The sequence below is a fragment of the Poecilia reticulata genome, linkage group LG4, assembly GCF_000633615.1.
Source record: "Poecilia reticulata strain Guanapo linkage group LG4, Guppy_female_1.0+MT, whole genome shotgun sequence".
Taxonomy (NCBI): domain Eukaryota; kingdom Metazoa; phylum Chordata; class Actinopteri; order Cyprinodontiformes; family Poeciliidae; genus Poecilia; species Poecilia reticulata.
The window spans coordinates 25,379,438-25,401,752 of NC_024334.1; the positions used below are offsets into that span (position 1 = coordinate 25,379,438).

The 22,315-nt window shown below is 36.2% G+C and overlaps 3 protein-coding genes across 3 annotated transcripts in view; all 3 read left to right on the top strand.

The window, feature by feature from the left end:
- The first annotated feature begins 1,738 nt into the window (after positions 1–1,738).
- On the top strand, positions 1,739–6,651 carry haus8 (HAUS augmin like complex subunit 8). The gene is made up of 10 exons (XM_008406980.1): positions 1,739–1,836; positions 2,090–2,154; positions 3,408–3,469; positions 3,702–3,816; positions 4,007–4,117; positions 4,206–4,309; positions 4,460–4,618; positions 5,441–5,582; positions 5,779–5,920; positions 6,244–6,651. Exons 1-10 carry the CDS (start codon positions 1,772–1,774, stop codon positions 6,368–6,370), a joined length of 1,092 nt encoding a protein of 363 aa, XP_008405202.1. The 5' UTR covers positions 1,739–1,771; the 3' UTR covers positions 6,371–6,651.
- Positions 6,652–7,289: 638 nt separating this feature from the next.
- sac3d1 (SAC3 domain containing 1) lies at positions 7,290–12,649 on the top strand. The gene is made up of 4 exons (XM_008406979.1): positions 7,290–7,389; positions 8,941–9,346; positions 10,278–10,560; positions 11,386–12,649. Exons 1-4 carry the CDS (start codon positions 7,364–7,366, stop codon positions 11,850–11,852), a joined length of 1,182 nt encoding a protein of 393 aa, XP_008405201.1. The 5' UTR covers positions 7,290–7,363; the 3' UTR covers positions 11,853–12,649.
- A 1,450-nt stretch (positions 12,650–14,099) lies between these two features.
- The window catches only part of cpamd8 (C3 and PZP like alpha-2-macroglobulin domain containing 8), a 41,556-nt gene continuing 33,340 nt past the window's right edge, over positions 14,100–22,315 (top strand). The window contains exons 1-9 of the mRNA XM_008406975.2: positions 14,100–14,751; positions 17,508–17,659; positions 18,029–18,051; positions 18,396–18,561; positions 19,502–19,554; positions 20,045–20,062; positions 20,499–20,553; positions 20,774–20,887; positions 21,119–21,203. Coding sequence (XP_008405197.1) covers positions 14,666–14,751; positions 17,508–17,659; positions 18,029–18,051; positions 18,396–18,561; positions 19,502–19,554; positions 20,045–20,062; positions 20,499–20,553; positions 20,774–20,887; positions 21,119–21,203 — 752 coding nt within the window. The 5' untranslated portion in view covers positions 14,100–14,665. The remainder of the gene's footprint in view (positions 14,752–17,507; positions 17,660–18,028; positions 18,052–18,395; positions 18,562–19,501; positions 19,555–20,044; positions 20,063–20,498; positions 20,554–20,773; positions 20,888–21,118; positions 21,204–22,315) is intronic.

The window sequence follows — 22,315 nt, forward strand, 5'->3', positions numbered from 1 at the left end:
GTTCTGTCTGAGCAGCCACACGAAAAATAAAGTCAGGAGTAATAACACTATTTTCTAATGAAGTTAATGAGCTTCAGCTTATTGATAACCCGTCAAAAGGTCGCCATCTTTCTTAAAGCAAAGTATGGTGTGACGCTAACCAACCAATTGGGGAAGTTGTAGCCTGACGACGTGCCGCTCCTCATTTTCATTTATTCTTTTTCTAAGTTTTGCAGGGGAAAATAGAATGTGATAAATAAGGAAATACTAAATGAATAACGGAAATTGGAAAAATTAAAAACATTTTCAAACAAATGTTAAATGAAAAAAAGATAAAAGAAAAATGGGTCAATAAAAAAAGGGATATATGATAAATTGATTAATGAAACTGGGAAATAGAAAATCTGGTTAATGGAAAAAAGGAAATTGAAAAATTGTTAAAATAAAAAATAGATTAATGAAAAATGGGTAAATAGATAAAGGGATAAATGAAAAATGGACAAAATAGCTAAATGAAAAAGGGGAATAGAGAAATTGATAATCTGAAAAATAAATAAATGAAAAACTGGGTTAATGAAAACAGGAAATTGAAAATTGGTTAAATGAAAAATAGATTAATAAAAAAATGCTTAAATGGATAAAGGGATACATAAAAAATAGATAAATGAAAAAGAGAAATTGATAATATGAAAAATAAATTTAAAACTGGGTTAATGAAAAAGCTAAATTAAAAAATGTTTAATTGAAAAATAGATGAATGAAAAATGGGTAAATGAAAAACAGATAAATGAAAAATAGATAAATGAAAAAGGGACATTGAGAAATTAATATGAAGAATAAATAAATGAAAAATTGGGTTAAAAAAGCTAAATTATTTATTTAACAAATTTTTTATTTATTTTACTAATTTTCTTCATTTATTTATATATTTTACACATTTTTAACATTTATTTCACCCATTTGTCTACTTATTTAATTTTTGCTGAAATGGCTCTCCATACATGCAACATGGACTGAGGTTGAATGTTTTCCTTTTTGTCTGCTCCAGCTCCTTTTTGATGCTCTCCACAAATATGCACTCATGTTATTCATTTTATTGTGGTTGCAGAAAATTATTCTACTTACTGATTCTGAAAAATAATCAACAAAACAGGAACCGATAGATTATCGTTTGTGTATCATGCACACACCACACATTTCATTTATGTGTGCATCATATGCTATTTGTTTTATGTCTAACTTCTTACACTGAAGTACATCTCCATCTAGTGCTCAATGAATCATCTGTCATCCTGAAAGGAGTTGTGGTTTTTAGGGAAAAACATTCCACAGCCATGATAGACCTAAATTCCGACGGGATCAATTAGGGATCAATTATTTAATCAAATAAAATCCGAATTAAAATGTTCGGATGAGGTAGTATTGGATAACTACTTATATACTACATTAGATTTTTGAAACTGCTCAATAGTACAAAAATTATTCATGATGAAATATAAAGAAACTGAGATATAAAGAATGCTCGTCATTGCAAAAATTGCACTTTAAAAATATAACTGGGAACATCAAACACGTTTTTATTATGATTTTATTAGTTTTATCATTATACATTTTTAGATCTGCTATTTTTTGTTTTAATGTGAACTCCGATACTGCATTAATAGTAAGATGTGGCGTACCATCGTGAGATAATGATCTGATCGGATAAATGTTCCTGCCCACGGAACGAAAGTGGAATGTTTGTGTTCCTTACGGACTATAAAGCAGAGGAACGGGCGGTTCACTTCAAAACATGGCTTCCAGAAGAACGTCTTCAGCGCCAAGTAGTTTTAAAAATACATCCACTGATGCAAACAGGTATTTGTTGTTTTCTTCGTCGTAAGTGAGTATGCTCTAGTATACCGATTGTTTGGCTTCTGACTTTGCGGTGAATAAAATGAAGAAAAAGAAGAAAATGACGTTGCTCAGCCGTTTCATTTAGCATATCTTAAGCCAAGCAGGAGAAATGACATGGAGTTCAATAGTTTAGCCTTTTAAAGATAAGTTTAAGGATTTTTTTCTTTCATGTACAAAGTCGCCATTCATGACAGCAATTGTTTGTTGTTTTCAGTTCAAAATGTGCCAATAATGGAGTTAAAGCCAATAACACTGCAGATGGGAAGAAAACTGGTAAATGTAAGTATGTACTTATTTATGTTCACGGAAGTTATCAGATGTTCTGAGCAAATCTGCTTTAATGTAGTGAATTCAGAAACGTTATTTTGGGCTATTTAATATGGAGAGGGTCATAGGCACGTTTTAGAAATATCCACGTCTATGGCTTTTGGAAAAAAGCAAACTTAATTTTACACACTTTAGTCCGTATTTCAGTTTGTAATTTGTAAACAAAACTAAATTCAGAATTTATTAAAATATATTGTCTTGGTGGGTTTTTTTTTAATTTAAGATTGAAATCACATGGTTTCTTTTTTGTTGTTGTTGTGAATATTACTTATTTATTTCTATGTTGTCAGCTAGAAATAAATTCCTCAAAGCAATTTTATGTTACTATTTTAAATTGGACCAGTGTTTCTCAAGTTATGTTGAGCATTTTTTTACCAACCATTTAAAGCTCTCAAAGTTCTCAAACTGTGCCTTAATGAATATATATTTATTAGGATAAGTGAGTGCTGATTTACAAAGTCTTACTGTTAGAAATTTTAAAATCAAGCTTTGCTAAGTTGGTGTAAACTAGATAATGAATACTACCTTTTCAATTTTGCGTTGATGTGGAATAGTTTTACTGATCTTTAACTTAAGACACATTTCTTGCAAGAAACCTTGCAATAGATTTCAGGAATTAGGGATTATGGAGAAAATACTAGCTTTGTTATTATCCTTTGCATAAAACTTTGTTTTTACTTTAGCATCACTGATTGGTCTACATTAACACATGTGAAGTGCCTTGGCTCTTCAGGAAAGGCTCTTTTTATACCTGTTGATGCACCTAATGTTTTGTCAGTGAATCTAGTGTATTATGTTCCAACCATTTTCAAGTGTTTAAATATCTGTTCCCCTTCTTTGATTGCTGTGACAAACTAAATGCTATTTTAAATATTTTCATAAAACATTAAAATCTCAAATGTACCATTTTCCTGTATATAAAGTTCAGCTGAGAAACTGCCAAAAAATATATGTTCAAATTATAGCCATAAAAGAGCATACAAACTGAACTTGAAAAGTGACACACAAGACCCATACCAGTTTTAATTATGTTAAAAAATTAACTTGAGGTTTATAAGCAAGTTAGAAGTTTCACCTTCTTAATGTTACAAGTGATCATATAATGTACTTCTTATGATCTAGTTACACTTTAAATAAAATTGTGTATTATACATAATCTTTAAAAATAATTTCATAACACATTTATTGTCTTTGTTGATTTGTAGCCAGTGGGACTATTGTCAAGTCTCGATATTTACAATCTGCTGAGAAGGCTTCTCTCTCAAAGGTAAAGCAATTTGTCTATATTTATCTTTGTTACACTGAAACATGTTAAGGTTTTTTTTTACATGGTAGATAACACATGATGTATGTTGCTTTGCATGCGGATATATTTGTAAACAATACAGTAGTGAATTTGCTTTTTTCCTTGATGTATTGTAAACTGGACTGTTTTGCTGTTTTTTTTCCTTTTTCTTTCTTCCTACTGTTCGTTGATTTTTCATATTCTACCTTTGAAGAGCAACTCACTGACCAATGAGTCGACTGGGCCTTCCTCACCCAAACCCACTGCTGTAAAACCAAAGGTGGGCGCTCCATCAAGGCGCACAATGACCCCACAAGCATTGGCAGAATGTAAGTTTATCTTTATGGGGTTGCTTTGGGTTTTCACTGTTATTAAATGTCAGGTTTTGTGTCTTAAAGTATAAGAATAACAATTGCATGACCGTGATTTTTTTTTTTCTGTTTTGTTGAGGAAAATACAATTTATACAAAATAAGTTGTCTTAAAATTTATTTTGGTTATATTGTTTTCTTTCTTAAAGCAACACTGACATGCAAAACTGATGCATCCTTTCTCGGTAAAAGTGTCCTGCAGTCCACTTTTTCGGATGGTCACCATTTTCGACCAGATTTTGATATTTCAGTCATTAAAGGTAATGGAAAACAACTTTGCAATGCCATGCCTTCTTTTCAGAACTGAATTATGAATTAATAAGGTATTTTTTTAACCATATTTCAAAGATAAAACTGTGATTGAGAATGCAAAGGAGCCTGAAAGAACTCTAGAGAGTGAGAAGAAGATTGTAGAAATGCAAACATTTCTTCTAGCCTATCTTACAGCTAAGGTAAGACTGGTTTACACTCTGAATAAAGCTGTACATTTCTGTGCATCTGTTGCATTCAGTTAGCCTACCTTAATGTGAACATAACATGCACATGTATGTCATGTTTTCTCTTGGAAAAAACATTTTTTTCTTTTAAATTTTGTTTACTAGATGGAGAGTAACACTGCAAAGTTCAAAGCTGACGCAGCGGCAAAGCTCCTTCAAAATATGGAAGAAGAACAGAGACTGCATAGGAAGGTTAAGGAGAAAAAGCATCAATATCTTCTAATGGAGAAGAAGAAACAACTGAATGAGCTCTTAGACTTGCAGGTCAGTGCACCAATAACTAATTGTTGAATATTTTCCCATTTTTGAGTTGGGTCTTGCATCCATCAAGATTGTATACTTGACACATTTTCTTTTATTAACTTTGACAAAGACAGATGTTGTGATGCATAAATGAGGACACCTTGTAGTTCTTTCATTTTTTATCTGTTGGGTTCAAATGTACATATTTGAACATGAAATAATTTTTTTTCATGTTTTAGTTATTGGAAAAAACAGGAATTGACTGGTTGGACCTCAAAGAAAAACAAAAAATTAGCATTAGCCTGGGAATGAATAATGGGTGTGTTTGTAGTTGCTTCTTAAAAGACTGGTGTCATTTATATATTTATTAAACAAAATTAAGATGTTTCTTTTTAAGGTATATTATTTGTATTGTGGAGAGAGAAGAATTGTGGCTTCTCTGGATGATCATCAAAGAAACTGATTTATTTCTGCACATATGGTCCATTTAGTGCAGGCTAATCTAAGCCTGGTCCAGCATCAGCAAAATAAAGGCTTTGTTTCTTAAAGCTGCACTGTAGTAAGTATAAACACCAACTACACAGAAGTGAATATTGGCACAAACCCTGTTTGTGTCAATATTGTAAATTAATTGTTGTTAGCTAAGCTCAATATTTTTTGCCAGTGCAAAATTGATTTTTATTGATGAGCTATTCGTGAGTAGGGTAAGCTACTGAAGACATATGCTTTTTATTAACACATATCTTCGTAAGCATTCCATTTGTAAATAGTGAGCGCTTTTGTATCAGCAATAGCACTTTAACTAATGGGCCAATTTTTATTTTTATTTTATTTTCCCTTCAGATTGATACCCTGACACCCGTGGCCGAGGCAGCCAACCAGTTCACAAAGGACTACAAGAGTTTTGCTGCAGCCGTTGATTCAACTCGTCATGAGTTGCCTGTGAAGAATTTCTACATAAATGGGGATGGAAAAGAATTTCTAGGTTGTTACAATGTTTATAACTAACTTAAAGGGACATGGAACAATTCTTACTACATGGATTGTATTGTCCCCCAATAAACACAAACTAGTAATTCTTCTTTATAAGATAGTTGGATATCAAGATTTAACTCCATTGTTTCGTATAAACTACCACTATATGCTATAATATTTATGTCCCTTTTTGTCGCTGTTATTAGAAAAAGCTCAAGTTTGCCTGAAAGAAATGGAGATGCTGTTGCATGACTGCACACAGGGAGACCATCTGGACCACAGCACATCTTTAGAGTGCCTCAGGGAAATTAAAACAATATCAAAGGATATCAGTCAGCAGCTTTCAGGGTAGGTACACACATAACATGCTTCAATCCCTTGCAAATCTATTTATACCCAAAGTATAAATACTGTAACGGTTTGTTTTGTTTCAACATGAAGAATTATGTTGTTAGAATCTTACGAGATTAGTTGGCAAAAAATGGCACATCATTATAAAGCTGCTGCTCTGGCCTGCTAGAATCAGATTTTACAAATGGAAATCAGACATGTTCTTCCATCTGAGCTGTTGAATTCCTCAAGAGTTGTTTGGTGTGTTCTTCAGTTTTCATGACGTACATGTAAAGATGCGTCTTAACTTTAAGTACTCAGATGTCCCTGCTTTTTTACAGAACGTGCTCAGAGCTTTTGGAACTGTCGTCGTTGGTCTGCCGTCAATCAGTCCAGCTTCAGCAAGCCATCGAGGAAGAGCAACTTGGGAGTTCAAGAACCCTCCTGCTCTTCTGCCCCAAACAGTGAAGAATACCAGACAGAATGGGATTCGCATTATATGCACTTTGGATAACACCTCAGTCCCTGTATTATTTCCCCACTTAATTTGTGCAACTTCCTTTTGTGTCTTTTCTTAAATGTAGTCTGATTTTGTTGTAATTGTATTATAGTTTGTCTTGTTGAGTAATTAATTGGTCATGCAGTTTTACAGATTACTTGTGTTTAGTAAACGGTGAAATGCACATTAAAAACTGAACTTACCCTTTCGGTTTTATACAAAAATAAAATTAGTTCTCCTTTAAATCAAATAGTCTTTTCATCCAATTTCTCCACTTTTGAGCCAAAGATCCGTGGAACTTCATTTGCTCTACTGCGCCATCAAGTGGACGATATTTAAACTGATTAAATGTAATACCAATGCATAAATTATGAATGTAGTCTTAATATTGTTTTAATTTACCTTTGTGATACAATGGCTGGATCAAAAGGAAAATGGGAAATTAATAGGACAAGGGGGTTATGGTGTGAGTGGTCTAGTGTTACTTGTAACCGTGCTTATGTCACCACGGGGACGAAATTTTATTTTTGCTTAGAAAACACTTTTCCGCTCAGCTTCTGGCGGTTTCTCGTGAAAAGGTCATTTCTATAATGGGCGAAATCATCTCAAAACAGAAACCAGGCGTATCCAGAAAAGCATGAGTAGGTTTATATTTCCAAATGATGATACACGCCTTCCTACAATCTCGCATTTGTGGATATAAAATGTTGCCCATAAAATAATGTTATTGTATGAATGCTTTTGATCAAATAACACATTTTCTAAAATAGAGTCCATTGATAAGTTTTGAACATCATATGCCAGAAAATGCCGATAGACAGTTTATGGGCATTTATTCATTTATTTTAATTTTAAAATGCTTCAACTACCGTAAACAAAATTGCACCCTGTTCCGGATATGACGTTATAACCAAGCGCATTTTTATTGGAGTCTTACAGAGAGTGACGATATTCCTGTTTAAATGAGCCGAAGGAGAGGTGCGCGCATGTAAGTGCAAATGCTGAATTTACTGTTTTAAATGTAACTTTTGTTCAAAGTAAATTTAGGGCCAAGGTTCCAATGAGTAACTAAATTACTATGAACTTAAAAATATGTCCGCGTTTTTCTTTATGAGGGTTATTTTCAAGCTGAGGTCGTTAGCAAGCTAACTACAACAGGGGACAATCAGTGTTACTCAGGTAACGTATTTTACAAGACTAAGAACTGGGCTCAATGAAAGTGCCTGGAGTTAGAAAGATAAAAAAGAAAACAGCGATATTTTTATTTGGAAGAATAAATGAAAAAAAAAAACGAATCAGCAGCGCCGTTACTATTACATGTACAAAATTATTATATACATATCAGGCTTTTACAAAACAATGTCAAAAGAGAGATAAAACATTTACACTAATACTTCCTCTCACAGAATGATATATGTTGGATGACAAGTGAACAGTTCTTGATAACTGATTTGGGGTCAACTAATGTGACTACTTAATTCTTTCCAAACCTCCAGGTTTCTTGGACGGTGATGGTTGAATTTAGTAGTTAAAGCCTTAACGCTGTCGTCAGACAAAAAAGTGAACCAGGGCCAGCTCATAGAGATAAATTGTTACTACAGAACAAATAGAGAACCTGCTTTTGCGCTGTCACGCCCATGTGTTACATTTTTGGCACAATACAACCCAACATTTTAGTTTTATTTGTATTATGTTATAGATCAACATAAAGCAATGTATAATTGGAAAGTAAAACGCAATTTTCAACACTTTTTGCAATTTAAAATCTGAAATGTGTGGTGGACATCTAAGGAACATAGGCATTTGCCATTTTTTTATATTTTTGCAAGATATCTCAAGCTTAGACGGATTGAATGGCGTGCATTTGTAAATATAATTTTTTAACTCTGGGCTCCAAGTGTGGATTGATAATAGAACTGAGATATAAGAGGTTTTAAATCCCTGAAAAATACAAGCCATTCTGTTTCCCCTTCTGCTAAAAAAGTAGTTTCTTTCAGTTACATGGAGCACAGATCTTCCACTCCTCCTCATGTTTCTTTGTGCCGTCAGTCAGCTGATGGAAAGAAGAAGTGGTACATAATTGTAAATCGACTGCTCTGAACTGCTATGGTCAGATTTTACAAATGGGAAATCAATAAAAATGTAAGACATAGGATTCTGTGTCTTTGATAAAGTTTGAATTGAATTATAGTTATTGCTTGGGGACTAACATCATTTTATTCAGGATACACATTTTTTAAAAGCTAAAATTTTACAAATTCAAGCAGAATGTCTTTCAAAAGGCAGACTACACCCGAACAAAAAACGTAATTAATCAATAAGCAAATATTAGCTTGTTATCCTTATGTTACTAACAAAATAGCTCATGACGAAAATGTCCATTTTGCTAATTAAGTGCTTGAAAATTGCTGTTGCGTTTTAGCTAATGGCTAATCCACTTCTTTTTCTTTAATATATGTTATTTGAACAACAAAGTGAATATTTTTTTTAAATAAGGGCAATTACTTCAATCATTTTTATTTAACTTTTTCTTAAACAGCACTCAGTTGCAGAACAGTAGGGCACCAGCAGGTGGCTGGAGGAACAAAAAGCAATGTCAAAGTGAAAGCAAAGCCCATAAGAATGAGGTGGAAGCAGACGACCAGGGAAAAGAAATGAAGGAAATGGCTCCCAGAGCATCCTGTCAAACCATGTGTCCTGCTCAAGAGCTACGGAACCGTGAGTCTCAAAACCGACTCCACTGTTTCGAAGTGGTCCCTGGTACCGAGAGTTTTCGAAAGCCGAAGGGAGATCCTCTGCGTGCTGTCAAGGAGTATTCCAGACCAGCAGCTGGAAAAGATGTGACAAAGCCCTCTTACCTGCGACCGCCTGATGTGTTGCTGAAGACTGTCTGCTATCTTATTGATGAGATTGCAGGGTCAACTAGTCTGCACCCATGGACCGAGGCAAGTAGAGTTACCACATTACGTATTTATTTATTTTTAGAAAACTTGTTTTGCTGTTCTAAAGGTGTTGAGTTATTGCTATTAAGATCTCACTATTTTATGTTGCCATAATTCACTTACATCTAGATTAATATTGACATGTAAAAACATGTTGCTGTACTATAAATTAAACCTCAGTTAAGATTTGGGTGTAGCTTACACTACAAAAGTATGGATTTTCCTATATTTTTTATTTATTTATTTTTATTTGTGTCACATTGTAACCACAACTTTTCATGTGTTTTATTGGAATTGTATCTAAATAACCATCAAATAAGCATCACACATTTCTGAAGTTGAAGATTATACATAATTTGAAACATGTCTAACAAAAAAAAAATCAGAAAGGTTAAATGTGCTTTTGTGTTTGTGTTTACTTTATTATGGCAAAATAAAATCAAGTGCAACCAAATGCCATCACAAATCACAGGATTAATCAATATAGATGAACTGTGTTTAATTTAATCTTAGTATAGGTGCAGCTCTTCTTGGTTGGGCTCTGAGGTTTGTTGGAGAACATGGGTAAACACAAAGTATCATTGAGACCAGGAAACGCATCAGACAGGTCAGAGAAAAAGACGGCCAACATTCCACATAACTCAAAGTGTGCCAATTCACACTGACTTGTGTAAGTGCTGCATCCTGCTGTGACGATGGGTAGGATTAAACCTGTCGACTGGACTTAGACAACTGAGTTAGTCTATGACATAAAATCATGGAGGCTTGTGCTTGTAGGCTTGAAACAAAATTTAAAAACGTGAGTATTTTGGCAAGGCACTATGAGTGCAGAATCTAAGGTACTTGTGACATTGTGATTCACTACCAAGAACATTGTCAGATGAAAGTTGTACGCAAGCATTTTTTTGGAATTGAACTTCTTGTTCCCTTTCAGGTGTACAGCTTTGTGTTTGATCGACTGCGTAGTGTGAAACAGGACATGATCATCCAAAGGTTGTCTGGAAAGGACTGTGTGGCCATTTTAGAGCCAACAGTGCGTTTCCACATCTACGCTTCTTATCGTCTTTGTGGTGAGCCGCTGAGGATTTACGATCCACGCATCAATGATACACACCTACAAGAATATCTGAGTTGGCTGTTTGACTGCTACAAAACTGGAAGTGGACCATATCCAAACCAAGAGGAGTTTCAGACTCTCGGTCTCCTCTACAACCTGGGTCAGTTAAAGTCTTGAAAACTTCCTTGCAGGTGTTTTTCATGTTTATGTATGTTGCATTTAAGATCTATTTTACCAGGAGATCACTTGGAATTAACATCAGCTTTTAAGAGAATTGGGAAACTGTTGAAGTAAAATTATTTAAAGATGTTAGTTGGTTGAATCGCAGCCATTTTGACACAGTGTGTCTATTTACAGATTAGCTGTTTTGGACACATTTTATGATTTGAAATGAAATGACTCCACCTGTCAGTCAATCCAGTGGGTTTGACCAATCAGCGGTCAAAATTTGACTACAAATGGGTATAGTTTCTTTGTAAAGCGATAACGTATCAGCCAGGTGGTGCAAATATTCACACACAACCTGACATACGTGATCAAAACATAGTTCAGATAAATACTACTAAGGAATTATTCACTCACCTTTTGCAAGTGTAAAATGCGCCTAACCGAATATGCTGAGAAGGATGTATATTGTACAATGACAGGAAACATGACTGGTCAAATATTTCATTGATCAAAACATTAGATTGACTATAATTATGGAAATGCTTAAATTCAAGAAGACTTAAGTGCTGAAAATTAGTTTTAAGGCGTACATGTATACTATAAACTGTTTGCATCTCTGTAATTTTTCATCTTATCACTATTTTTAGCATCATTTAAATGTTTTACTTTTAACTAATTCATGCTGAATGCATATCAAATACTAGTGTGTGGAATAAGTTTTGGAAATATTTATTTGTGGTCTCATATTTTTATGTCAACTGGTAACTCGCCAAGAATAAACTCTCCCAAACTGATTCAATTCATGCTTTCTCTGTAGGTTCAAGTCGCGCCACTCAGGATGTTTTGGAACTCCCTGAGCGCCTGCGCCAAACTCCTTCTCTTAAACTTGCTCTCGCAATCAATCAAGCATTTCTGGAGGGAAACCATGTACATTTACTCCGACTAGTGCAGAAGCTGGACTTTTTGCAGGCCTGTGCACTGCACCGCCACCTGGTGACATGTCGCAGACACTTATTGCTTATATACAGCCATGGATACCACAGCCGCAACTGCCGCTTTCCTCTTGACAGACTCGCTCAGCTCTTGTCCTTGGAACCATCCCTTACAGCCGAACTTTGTCAGGTGTACGGCATCGAAGTAAATCAGCATAACCAGGTGTTGTTTTCCAAAAGTGCTTTTACTGAACCTGAACAAGGGAGACTGGATTGTAAACTGTATCATAGCATAGTATCTGAGAAACAGAGAGGCCTCACTGTGAAGAGCATCATTCACGGATGTACTTGATACAGATATCTGTCTCTTAATTGGTGCTTGTCATGCCTCATTCCTGTAACAGAGCTCTTTAAGTTTCCAATAAAAATATAAAGCAGAGTTTAACCTGCATTAAACAAGTTTTCTTTTAGACAGCTGATTTTTTTTTATTTATTTTTTTGTTACTGAACATCATTCATTTTGTATGTTTCTCAATGTCCTGCTGTGCAGTAAGTCAGTGGTCTTACCTCAGGTCTCTGAATCAACTCGGAGTGTGAACTCCTTTCATACCAGTAATGTTTGTTATTTTGACAGGTTTCTTCATTTAGTATAATGTAATGAGAAATAAAAGGTCACCATGTTTAATTCCAAAGGCTAACAGTTGACTTTTATATGCTGGATTGCTGTGCTGTTTTTGATATTTCTTAAAACAGTTAGGGGACTTTTCTTTGCACCGGTCTTCATTCATTTGCACTTATCCAACTGCTTACTGTGAAACCATTTCAATAAATATTTTTGTTACCAGAGCTTTGACTTGTTTTCCTGAGTTAGAGTTGCACGTACATCCTGTCACCACTTGGTGGCAGCCTTTATCAAAACAAACCTTGCATACAAACTTGTGATCATAGTATCATTTGACTTCAAGATCTGCTGGTTCTTCTTGCGCTTGGTCTGCTACCCAAATCCCTCAAACACTTGATTTAAACTTCTAGCTCCGACTAGCACTCCTAAATTGTTTGTAGTTGTGTATGTTTGATTAGTAAATGAGATGGTTTGCACAGTTTGCATCTCCAATTTTTATTTGTTTAATAAATCTACATTGATTTGTGTATCTTGAGTTTTCTTTTAATAGTTGGTAAATGTAGGATAAGTTCATAACAACTGTGATTTCAGTGGTGTCAAAAGATACCTGGAAGAATTCAACTTCTCATGTGTCAAATAAAATATAATTAGTTCTCATAAGCACCCATCCTGCTTTTTCCTGTACCTTTGTGCATGCATTGGTTCTCTTTGGGTACTCTGGATTCCTCCCACAGTCCAAAACAATGAGTGCTACATTGACTGGTTTTACTAAATTGTCCTCAAGTATGTATGTGTGTGTATGGTTTGTCCTGTATCTTTGTGCTGCCCTATGATGGACTGATGACCTGGTGCATCACGCCTCTCTCTCAGTGATGGTGGAAAATGGGTACCAGCCTTGCTGTGACCTGAAAAGGACAAGCAACTACAGATGACTGAAAGATGAATGGATATTTAGGTAACTTCTTGATATAAAAATTAATTCTTCAAATCACCTTTTAATGTACATCAAATATGTGTTTATTGAACACTTGCAAAGATTGAGAGAGCAATCCTATCATGACCCAGTTTGTATCTGATCGTTAAGGGTTCAATTTTGTTTTATGTTGATCACAAGTAGTGCTGAACCTGCAGTAAAAACAACTTCAGAGTAGTCTCCCTGTGGGCTCGTGGTGCCGCTGCAGCCAGCAGGGGGTTACCTCTTGGCTGTAGAATTATTTGGCCCTGGAATATTGTGCTCTCTTCAGCTTAAATGTTATATCGCTTAATAAACAGCATTGGTGTTTTAGACTATATACTACAACCAGTTTAAATGTAAACAGTTTCAGCCTCTTTTTTTTGTGTGGTGGGCAGGAGGATCTTTTTGAAAATTTAAAAATACTCAGGTCCTTTTATTAAGAAAATTTCACATTTATGTATAATAATCTTATGTATTTCTGTTAAGTAATTAATTACCAATACTTAAGAGTATTTACACAAAATATAAACAAGAAGGTCTTTTCTAGCTCTAGCTTAATTGGATGGTCAGACAGAAGCATTTATCTGACTTTTATGTGTTCTTTTTTTTTTAGATTATTTTCTTTCAGTGGAATGGTTGATTTTAAATTCTTCTAGACTCTTACTTGTCTAAGCTTTAAACAAGATAAACCTCCCAAAAAATGTTGTGTTGATGGCTTCCTCATGTGGGCCAGACATCTCACAAAAAGCTTTAAAATGCCTTTTCTTCTGTTTTAATTGATTGGTGCGGTGTAATGCTTTTTACAGGTAAGAAACAGCGCCTCCTGCTGGAGCCACTGTACAACATGCCACAGAAATCAACGCAGCCTGTGTCCAAAATAAATGTAAGATGAGACTGTTATTGCAAACTTTTTATTTATTCATTTTTGATAGTATGTACTTTTAATAAACACCCCGAACTTTTTGTAGCAAAGACATATCATGTAATTGTTGCTTGTAGTGAAATGGACGCATTGTGCGAGTATCTTATTGCCTGGGCGCTTCGTTGGTCAGTCATGCTGTCTTGGCAGAGAGGAGTGAGCAGAGGACGCAGAAATCTGAATGAAGCGCTGCCTGCTGCTGATCGCTTCTAGACAAACCGATCTGAAATCACAAGGAAAAACATGAGCAGCGAGAGTTTGCTTAAAAGGTCATACAACCTAATTTTTTTTTCCTGAGACATTTCCGAGCGGACAGAAGTGGGAGGACACTAACAAATGTTAATGCTGAAATATGAGAGAACGGAACCGGGGCGGGTGAAGGCACATGGGAGAGGACTGGTGGTGTAGCTGCTGTAAGAGGAAGATCCCTCCAAAAAAAAAAAAAAAAAAAAAAAAATGCTTGGATCTAGATTTGTTTAAGAGGGATGATCACAACAACTCTGCACACCTAGCATTCAAATCAACCAGAATGGATCGGTAGACGGAGAGGAATCTGTTGAGAGTTCCCGTGTTTATCGGATATAAAGCGGCCAACTTCATCCAGGAGAGAGCCGATATATAGAAGTTTTGGTAGCTTGTTGAAGCCAAAAAACAAGTGAAGAAGAAAAAATGCTGCGGATGTTTTGGAGAGCTTGGAGTCTTTCGTGGACCTTGTTTATCTGCAGCGTGTGCAGAAGCTGTGCGCAGGAACGACAGTAAGTAGCCCGTGTTGTTTGGAGTGTGTTTGAGATGAACGCAGAGCTGAGTTCTCGTAAATATTCCCGATAGCAGGCAATTAATATAAATTGGTGAGATTTGTTTTTTTTTATTATTATTGCTGCATAAAATCTTGTCTTGGACTTTTTAACGGCACTGTCTTCTTAGCGCTTATGTTTTCACAGTGTCCATTCACTATTTGGTGGTATTGACCTGAGGTCAGAATGATAGTTTGAGATCCTACACTGCTGATGTTGTGATGGAACGTGACTCAAAGTATGTGCTGTGAGAATGACAAATATAAATAGATTCCTGAGCTTGTCAGTACCCTCTTAGACTCTGGCACAGTGATGCGCTCAGACAGCTGCTCTAGTGGACTAAAGAGGACTTTGAGTGTTATTAATAAGGAGTTGCAAAGAGTTATGACAGGCCAAACGCAGCTTTGGTTGTTTGGTATCAAGCTGTGAAGAAAGCTTGCAGATCCAGCACCTAAAAACATGCAACCTTGTGACCACCTTTCTGAGACCTCACCTAAAATACCCACTCTTGCATGGTAAGCAATAACCAACCACTCAAAAGGAGAACAGCTGGGCAAAAAAGAACTTGATAACAGCAGCCATGTGATTGAAATAAGTACCACCTGATCCAAGCTCATCATTGGGCAAGTTAAACTTTCCTCAGATCAAACACATACAGTCAATTTCCCCATATTATCCGCCTCCTCCTGAGGTCTTATTTTCCAGGGATTTTCTCATGACTCTTGCACTGGAACTCTGGTTGCCTCTGGCCCTAATTCTGCAGTGCTGTAATGCCAACCACCTGATCTTACTCTCATGCATGCAATTGGGTTTGTGCTCAAGGTTTTACTCAACTCTGATTTGTGAGATCTTCAGAGAAGGTTTTTAGTTACAAAGGGATGGAATCGGTGTGGAACATTTTCAAACACACATTGTTTTACCAGAGTATGCCAGATTCTTCAATAAATTGTGTGTTGTGCACATGAGGGATATTGCTTTATGACCTCTAGTAGAGTAGTCTCCTTTGCTGTCACAACAGCCCTGATGAGGCACGAACTCTACTAGACCCCTGAATTTGTGCTGTGGTATCTGGCAGCAGAATGTTGACAACAGATCATCTTGTAAGTTTGGAGCGGTCCTCTGTGAAATGGTTTGACGAGCCCATCCTACAGAGATCTGGGTAATTCAGAGGCCAAGTCATCATTTAAAACTCAATCTTGTGCTGCACAAGCCGGACCTGAGACATTTCTGCCCTCCGGCAAGGTGGGTTATCCCTACTGCAAGATGCCACTGCCATCACGGAATACCATTTACATGGTCTGCAGCTGGACTTAGGTAGGTGGTATGTGTCAAAATAACATCCACATGGATGGTGAGACAAACGTTTCCTTGGATACCCAAAGTATTACAGTGCCTTTACTGGCTTGTCTTATTCCCACATCCTCATGCCATATGTTCTCATACAATTACCAGCTTTTCATGTGATGTAAAAGAAAACATGACTCATCAGACCAGTCCACCTTCTTCCATTGCTTTGTGATTACTTCACCTGCCAGTTATTGACTCTTTTGGACTCGGGTCACGAACTTGCATAAATTTCTTTTTCTTTTTCTTTTTTTTTCTTTTTTTACAAATTTAAGCAACAATAGATTGGCTGATGCCAGTGTTTTGATAACCAGAAACTACAGTATTTAGAATGTATGCCATTGACTTGGCATACATTCTTGGCATACATACATTCTACATACCATATATTTTTAGTACGGTTCTTTGAGTTAACATTTGTTGAGAACTGTGCTGTGAATAAATCAAAATGAATTGATTTGATTGAGACCACAGGAGCAAAGCTTCGCTCCCAGCATTACTGAGCTTTGACTCACATGACTGTTATTAGTTTAGCACTGGTTCTTCCTTGAGTTAAGTGTGATAGATCCTGACCACTGCATACCAAGCATACACACCATTTTCCCTGTTTTATTGAAATTCTTTCCTTCTGTGACAGTGGCTGAGACACATGGGTTTCTACATTGTTCGGTCATTACCACTTTATTCATTCCCATAGCTGACCCATCAGTTACTAGCATCAGGTTGTCAAAAAAAAAAAAAGCTAGCTTTGATGGGAAAACCTGCAGCATCTGGCCTATTTTCAGTGATGTTAACCCTTTTGGTAGATAGAGCATAAATTCTGCAACACCATTCGCTGCTGTAATGTGTGCCTTATGTTACTGTAGGATGCAGTTTATCTTGTGGTGATTTTTTTCAAACCTGCTATTTCTTCGCCTGTCCTCAAATTTTCTCATTTTGTTTTTTTTTTCTCAATAATGTGGGAACACACTGCAGTCCAAATCAATGTACCCCAAGCTTTCTGTTGACAGTGTTCTGGAAAACCCCTTGTTCAAGCAATAGAAGCATTATTTCACCTGTTAAATTGGATAAAGACTTGTGATATTTAAAAGAGCCAAACTGATGTTCATACATACCTATTTAAGTTGGATATCTTGTGAAGTTACCTGTAAAGCATCATATCTGTGTGAGTTGGTTATTTGAATCAGGGGCTTAATTGTAGACATGAGAGGCTTATGAGTCAATGTTGAGCTGTATCTTTGTATTTCCGACATTTGTCTCATCTGTTCAAATTATGACTCCTTTTTCCTCTTTTGTCTATTGATTATCTTATCTAATTTGTCCCTATATTTTCTTCTCTCCTTCCTTCATTCTATCTCATGGTTTTCTGTCAGAGGATACCTGGTTGCTGCCCCCTCGGTGTTTCGAGCCGGTGTAGAGGAGAGTGTGAGCGTCACCATCTTCAATGCAAAAGCAGAAACACGCGTCCAGGCGCAGCTGTCTGTGAAAGGACAAGCAGTCGCTCACAGTCACAGCACTGTTTACGGTGAGGACAAAATTTCTAAGATTTAAGGGGAAAATCTGCATGTAGGAGGAGTATTTGTGTGTTCCTGAACGACACACAACGGTTGCATCGATTTAGTCTATCCGACCAGCCTTTCAGTGTACACAGAGCATGATTTGTTTGACAGCACCGCTAATCGATGGTGCTACTCACTCTGTTCTGCTCAGAAATGCTTGGAGACGGGTTACAGCTGGATCCCCTGCTAAAATAAGCAAAACTCCTCCTCAAAGCAAACTCAACCATATGCTTGTGGCTCTCATACCTTGACAATAACTTACTGAAATGTGTGGGCAACACAGTTTCCAAAAGCCATTTCACTTAGTATTCTCTCTTCTTCTGCTACTTTTACAGATAAAGGCACCATCAAATTGAAGGTGAGTACCGCAATGTGTGCAGCAGCTGAACTCTTGTCCTCAGGCAGTATGCAAATCAACACGTGCATTATTTGTAGTTTAACATCTGTGCCTGCTCATTCATTGAGAATAAGGTAACAGCCCCTATGTAATATACAACAGCTGTTGACGTGCATGTATTGCTCCGCCACTCCCGAAGGCAGGAATCGATCAGTCTAAGTTGCACGATTTTATTCCCATCCCCATCTCACTGTGACTTCTACTATGATGCTCATTCATGTCTACACTTGAATCAAGATTCAACTTTTTCTCTTTTTTTTAAAGTTAGCCTTGATCCTTCTGAATGTTTGCCTTCCCACCACCAGGTTCCCTCTGGGCTGAGAGGTCAGGCTCTTCTGAAGGTCTGGGGAAACCGTCAGCTCACTGAAAGAGGCTACATTTTCCACAACTACACCACCATCACCGTGGAGAGCAAGGGCTCAGCTGTCTTCATCCAAACTGACAAACCCATCTACAAACCCAAACATAAAGGTTCCCTTATAGGGCCGCTGGTAGTCAATTAGTTAAATCGCTCAGAAATGTAGAGGATAAAGGTATCTTTTAAGCGTGTTGCAAAATTATTCATACGCCTTTAACTTCTTCACATTTTGTGATGTTACAACCACAAGCTCACAAGCTAGTGTTTTATTTGAATTGCATGATAGATCACGGTTTTCCACAAAACTCAGAAAACTCTAATGGACGTTTGAATTCAGTCCCCTTTACTCCGTCCGTCCGTCCGTCCGTCCGTCCGTCCGTCCGTCCGTCCGTCCGTCCGTCCGTCCGTCCGTCCATTTATTTTCTTCCACCCTTATCCCATTGGGGTCGGGAGGGATGCTGGTGCCTATCTCCAGCTTTCAACAGGCAAGAGGTGGGGTACACCCTGGACAGGCTCCCCTTTACTCTGATACTCTAAATTAAATCCAGTGGCACCAACTGCTTTCAGAGTCGCCTAATTAGTAAATGAACTCTGGCTTTGATCAGATCAGTCTTAGTACAAATACAGCTATTCTGAGAAGGTCTCAGTGGTTTGAAACAAACATTTTATTTTTCACTTTCTTTTAGCTTGAGGATTGTAGGAAATCTTGTGTTTGTCTGCCACATATGTTCACAATAAAATGTATTGAAGTTTGGGGGTGTAACATGATAAAATGAGAAAAGTTAAAGGGATCAGGAATACTTTTGTTTGGCACTGTACATTGTAGATATTAGCAAATAAACAAATCCAGAGATTGTTTAATTAAGTAGTCATGATAAATATCACTGCAAAACATTTCTAATAAAATATTTTAGCTTTTAATACTTGGTTAATCTGTGAATCATATTCATTCATTTCATTTCATTCATTTTCATTTATTTATTTATTTCGAACAGACATATTATATGCTATTTTTCACTTTTTAAAAATTATTGTTTTGTTTGTTGTTTTCAGTGCTTATTAAAGTCTACACAGTGGCACCTGATATGAGGCCCATAAATGAAAAGGTAATTATATGATTAAGCTTAATAAAAGATCAATGCTGCTGACTCTAATGGATTCATTTTAATTTCTAGTATCCTTCATTGCTGAATTGAAATTCAGAATATTCCCATTGTAATTTTAGATGTTTTATGTTATATGAAAAAGCATTTTTTGTCTTCCAGTTTGACATTTTTCGCATTGAGAGCTAAGAAACATAGTTTGCCCTGTGCACAGTGAAGCGAACAGTCACCTATTTACAGAGGCAAAGTTAGAGTCATTTCATGTGGAATGTTTGCAGTGGCTTCAAATATACTGTGTTACTGTGCTGACATGCAGTTTATTTATGTTTGCAGCTATAAAAGTACTGCAGGTACAAAGCAGGACTCGCTTCCACGGATAAATGAATGTCAACATGTGATAAAAACCTAAGATGAAGCATATTTTCTTGTAATGGCTGTAGGTATTTTTATCATTATAAGTTGTGTAAGCTTTTTTTTTCTTCATTTCTTGCAGATGGAAGCATATATTTTGGTGAGTGAACAACCGGACCACCCAGAGTTGGCAGAGCTGTGTCTAGGAAGGAGACAGTGGCAATTTTCAGTTTCCAACATGATTTAAGATTAAAGAGCAGAAGTCAAGGCAGCTCACCTAGATAACAGGGTGCTCTTTGAAACAAGGCACATATAAACAACATAAAAGGAACCTTTTTGTCCTCTTTTCTCTTCTATTCTATTCTCTCTTTTTTACACTTCTCAAAAGTTAGCAACACGCACATGAGGCCTTTTTAAGTGAAGTATTTACTCTGAAAAAAGGTTTAGAAGAGCTTTTGATAGTAGACAGACTCCATCTAGACCTCTAGTTTCTCCCAGCCCTGATCTTGATTAAATTGGTTAAAATAGGATTCTATGTGACAATACCACTGCACAACAGACTGTAGATCCACAAGTATCTTAATTAACTCTTTCAGGACCCAAGAGGATCTCGGATGATCCATTGGAAGAGCCTAAAACCTGTCTGCTGTGGTAAGCCACAATTCCTGCACAATATCACAATCATCACTTTGTAAGACTATCATTTGTTATATGAGCTATGTGAGGAGTTTTAGCTTATAAACAGTTAGAATCAATGCAACATTATAATCATCAGTATACAATGCGGGATTATTACATCTATAGTTGATTAGGAGAGGCCAGAGTTGTAATAGTTTAATGTTTTGTTTTTTTTCCCCCACTTTTACCATAGGGATTGTGAACATGAGTTTCCCTTTGTCTGACCAGCCTGTGTTTGGAGAGTGGTTCATCTTTGTGGAAGTGCAGGGTCAAACCTACAACAAGTCATTTGAAGTGCAGAAATATGGTGAGAACACCCATACATCCATCCATACATACAAGCTCTACTTTCTGCTTTAGAAGTAGGTCCATAATTTTATTGTTATAGCCCAGCACTTTTTTAGTTACTTCACATCTTCCAAGCAGACACTATCACGAGGACAATATAAAGATGTATTTTACAAACCCAACAGAGAGTTCTATGAGGCAAATGACATACAATTACAAAAAGGAGCATGTTTTGTTTCCTCTCTCATAGTGATGCCCAAATTTGAGCTGGTTATAGTTCCACCTCCTTACATCCGTGATCTCAGCTCATGCGAGCAAGCCAGTGTCACAGCCAGGTAAGTAACTTTACATTTAGCTTTACTACACAGTTCCTTGTCGAAGTATTCACGGCTTTCACAAGACTTCCCTAATTGGTCTATGAAGTTAGTACATCATAGCTTGATTTGTTGTGTGGACATGTGATAGAATTTGAAAAAGCTTAAGGGGTTTGAATACTTTACAAGACATTGCGCAATGCTTGCTTTGTAGTTTTGTATTCATATCTGTTCCATCTTGCAGTTTCTTGCGAAAATACTCATTACAGTTTTAACTTTTTGAGATGATTTTCACCTTATGACCCCACACTTGAACATATTTTAGTTGTGTTTTTTTAAGAGTAACACAAGGGAGTGCATAGTTTAGAATTGTAAGAAAAATTATAAATAGTTTTCCAATTTTTATTATTTCTCAACCTTATGTATGCAAATATGACAAATAATGTTTTGGAAATGTAAAGATGCTAAGGTGCAGGCTCCCAGTTGCAAAAATTTTTTAAATTGAATTTTTAATTGACCTGACCCAGAACTTTGTCATCACAGACAAAAAATAAATATATTTATTTTTGTATTTATAGAAAAATAAATATAAAAATAATTTTTAAAATACCCAATTAGTGATATTTTTACTCAGTTTTGCAGACAAATACTTCTAAAAAAACGAAAGAAATATTATTTAAAACAAAAAACAACAAAAAGTCCATCTGATGGAGTTGACACAGAACTGAAGGTGGTGACAAACTAGTGAGTAAAAAGAAATACTTGATATACGTGAAGTAATACAATTTATGTAAAATACATTAAAATGAATTAATTGCAAATTTAAGTGAGATTTCTCAACAATTTCACTGAAAGAGTCTCAGAAACTCTGATGGAGTTGACATCTGAAGGAGTTGACAAAATACCAAACTACCTCAATTTATATGATGTTGCTCTGAAGGAGGCCATATTGTAGCTCATCAGGTCCATGAAATCTTTACATTATACCAAAATTAAGTTTTTATTTCACAAAATTTCATCAAAGTTTTGTAAATTGTCAGTTATGGTGTTGACACATCATGGTTGTGACAACCAACTTAGGAATAAAAAGAAGAAAAAACTAAAAATAACTTCAGCTAACCAGAGCTAACTAG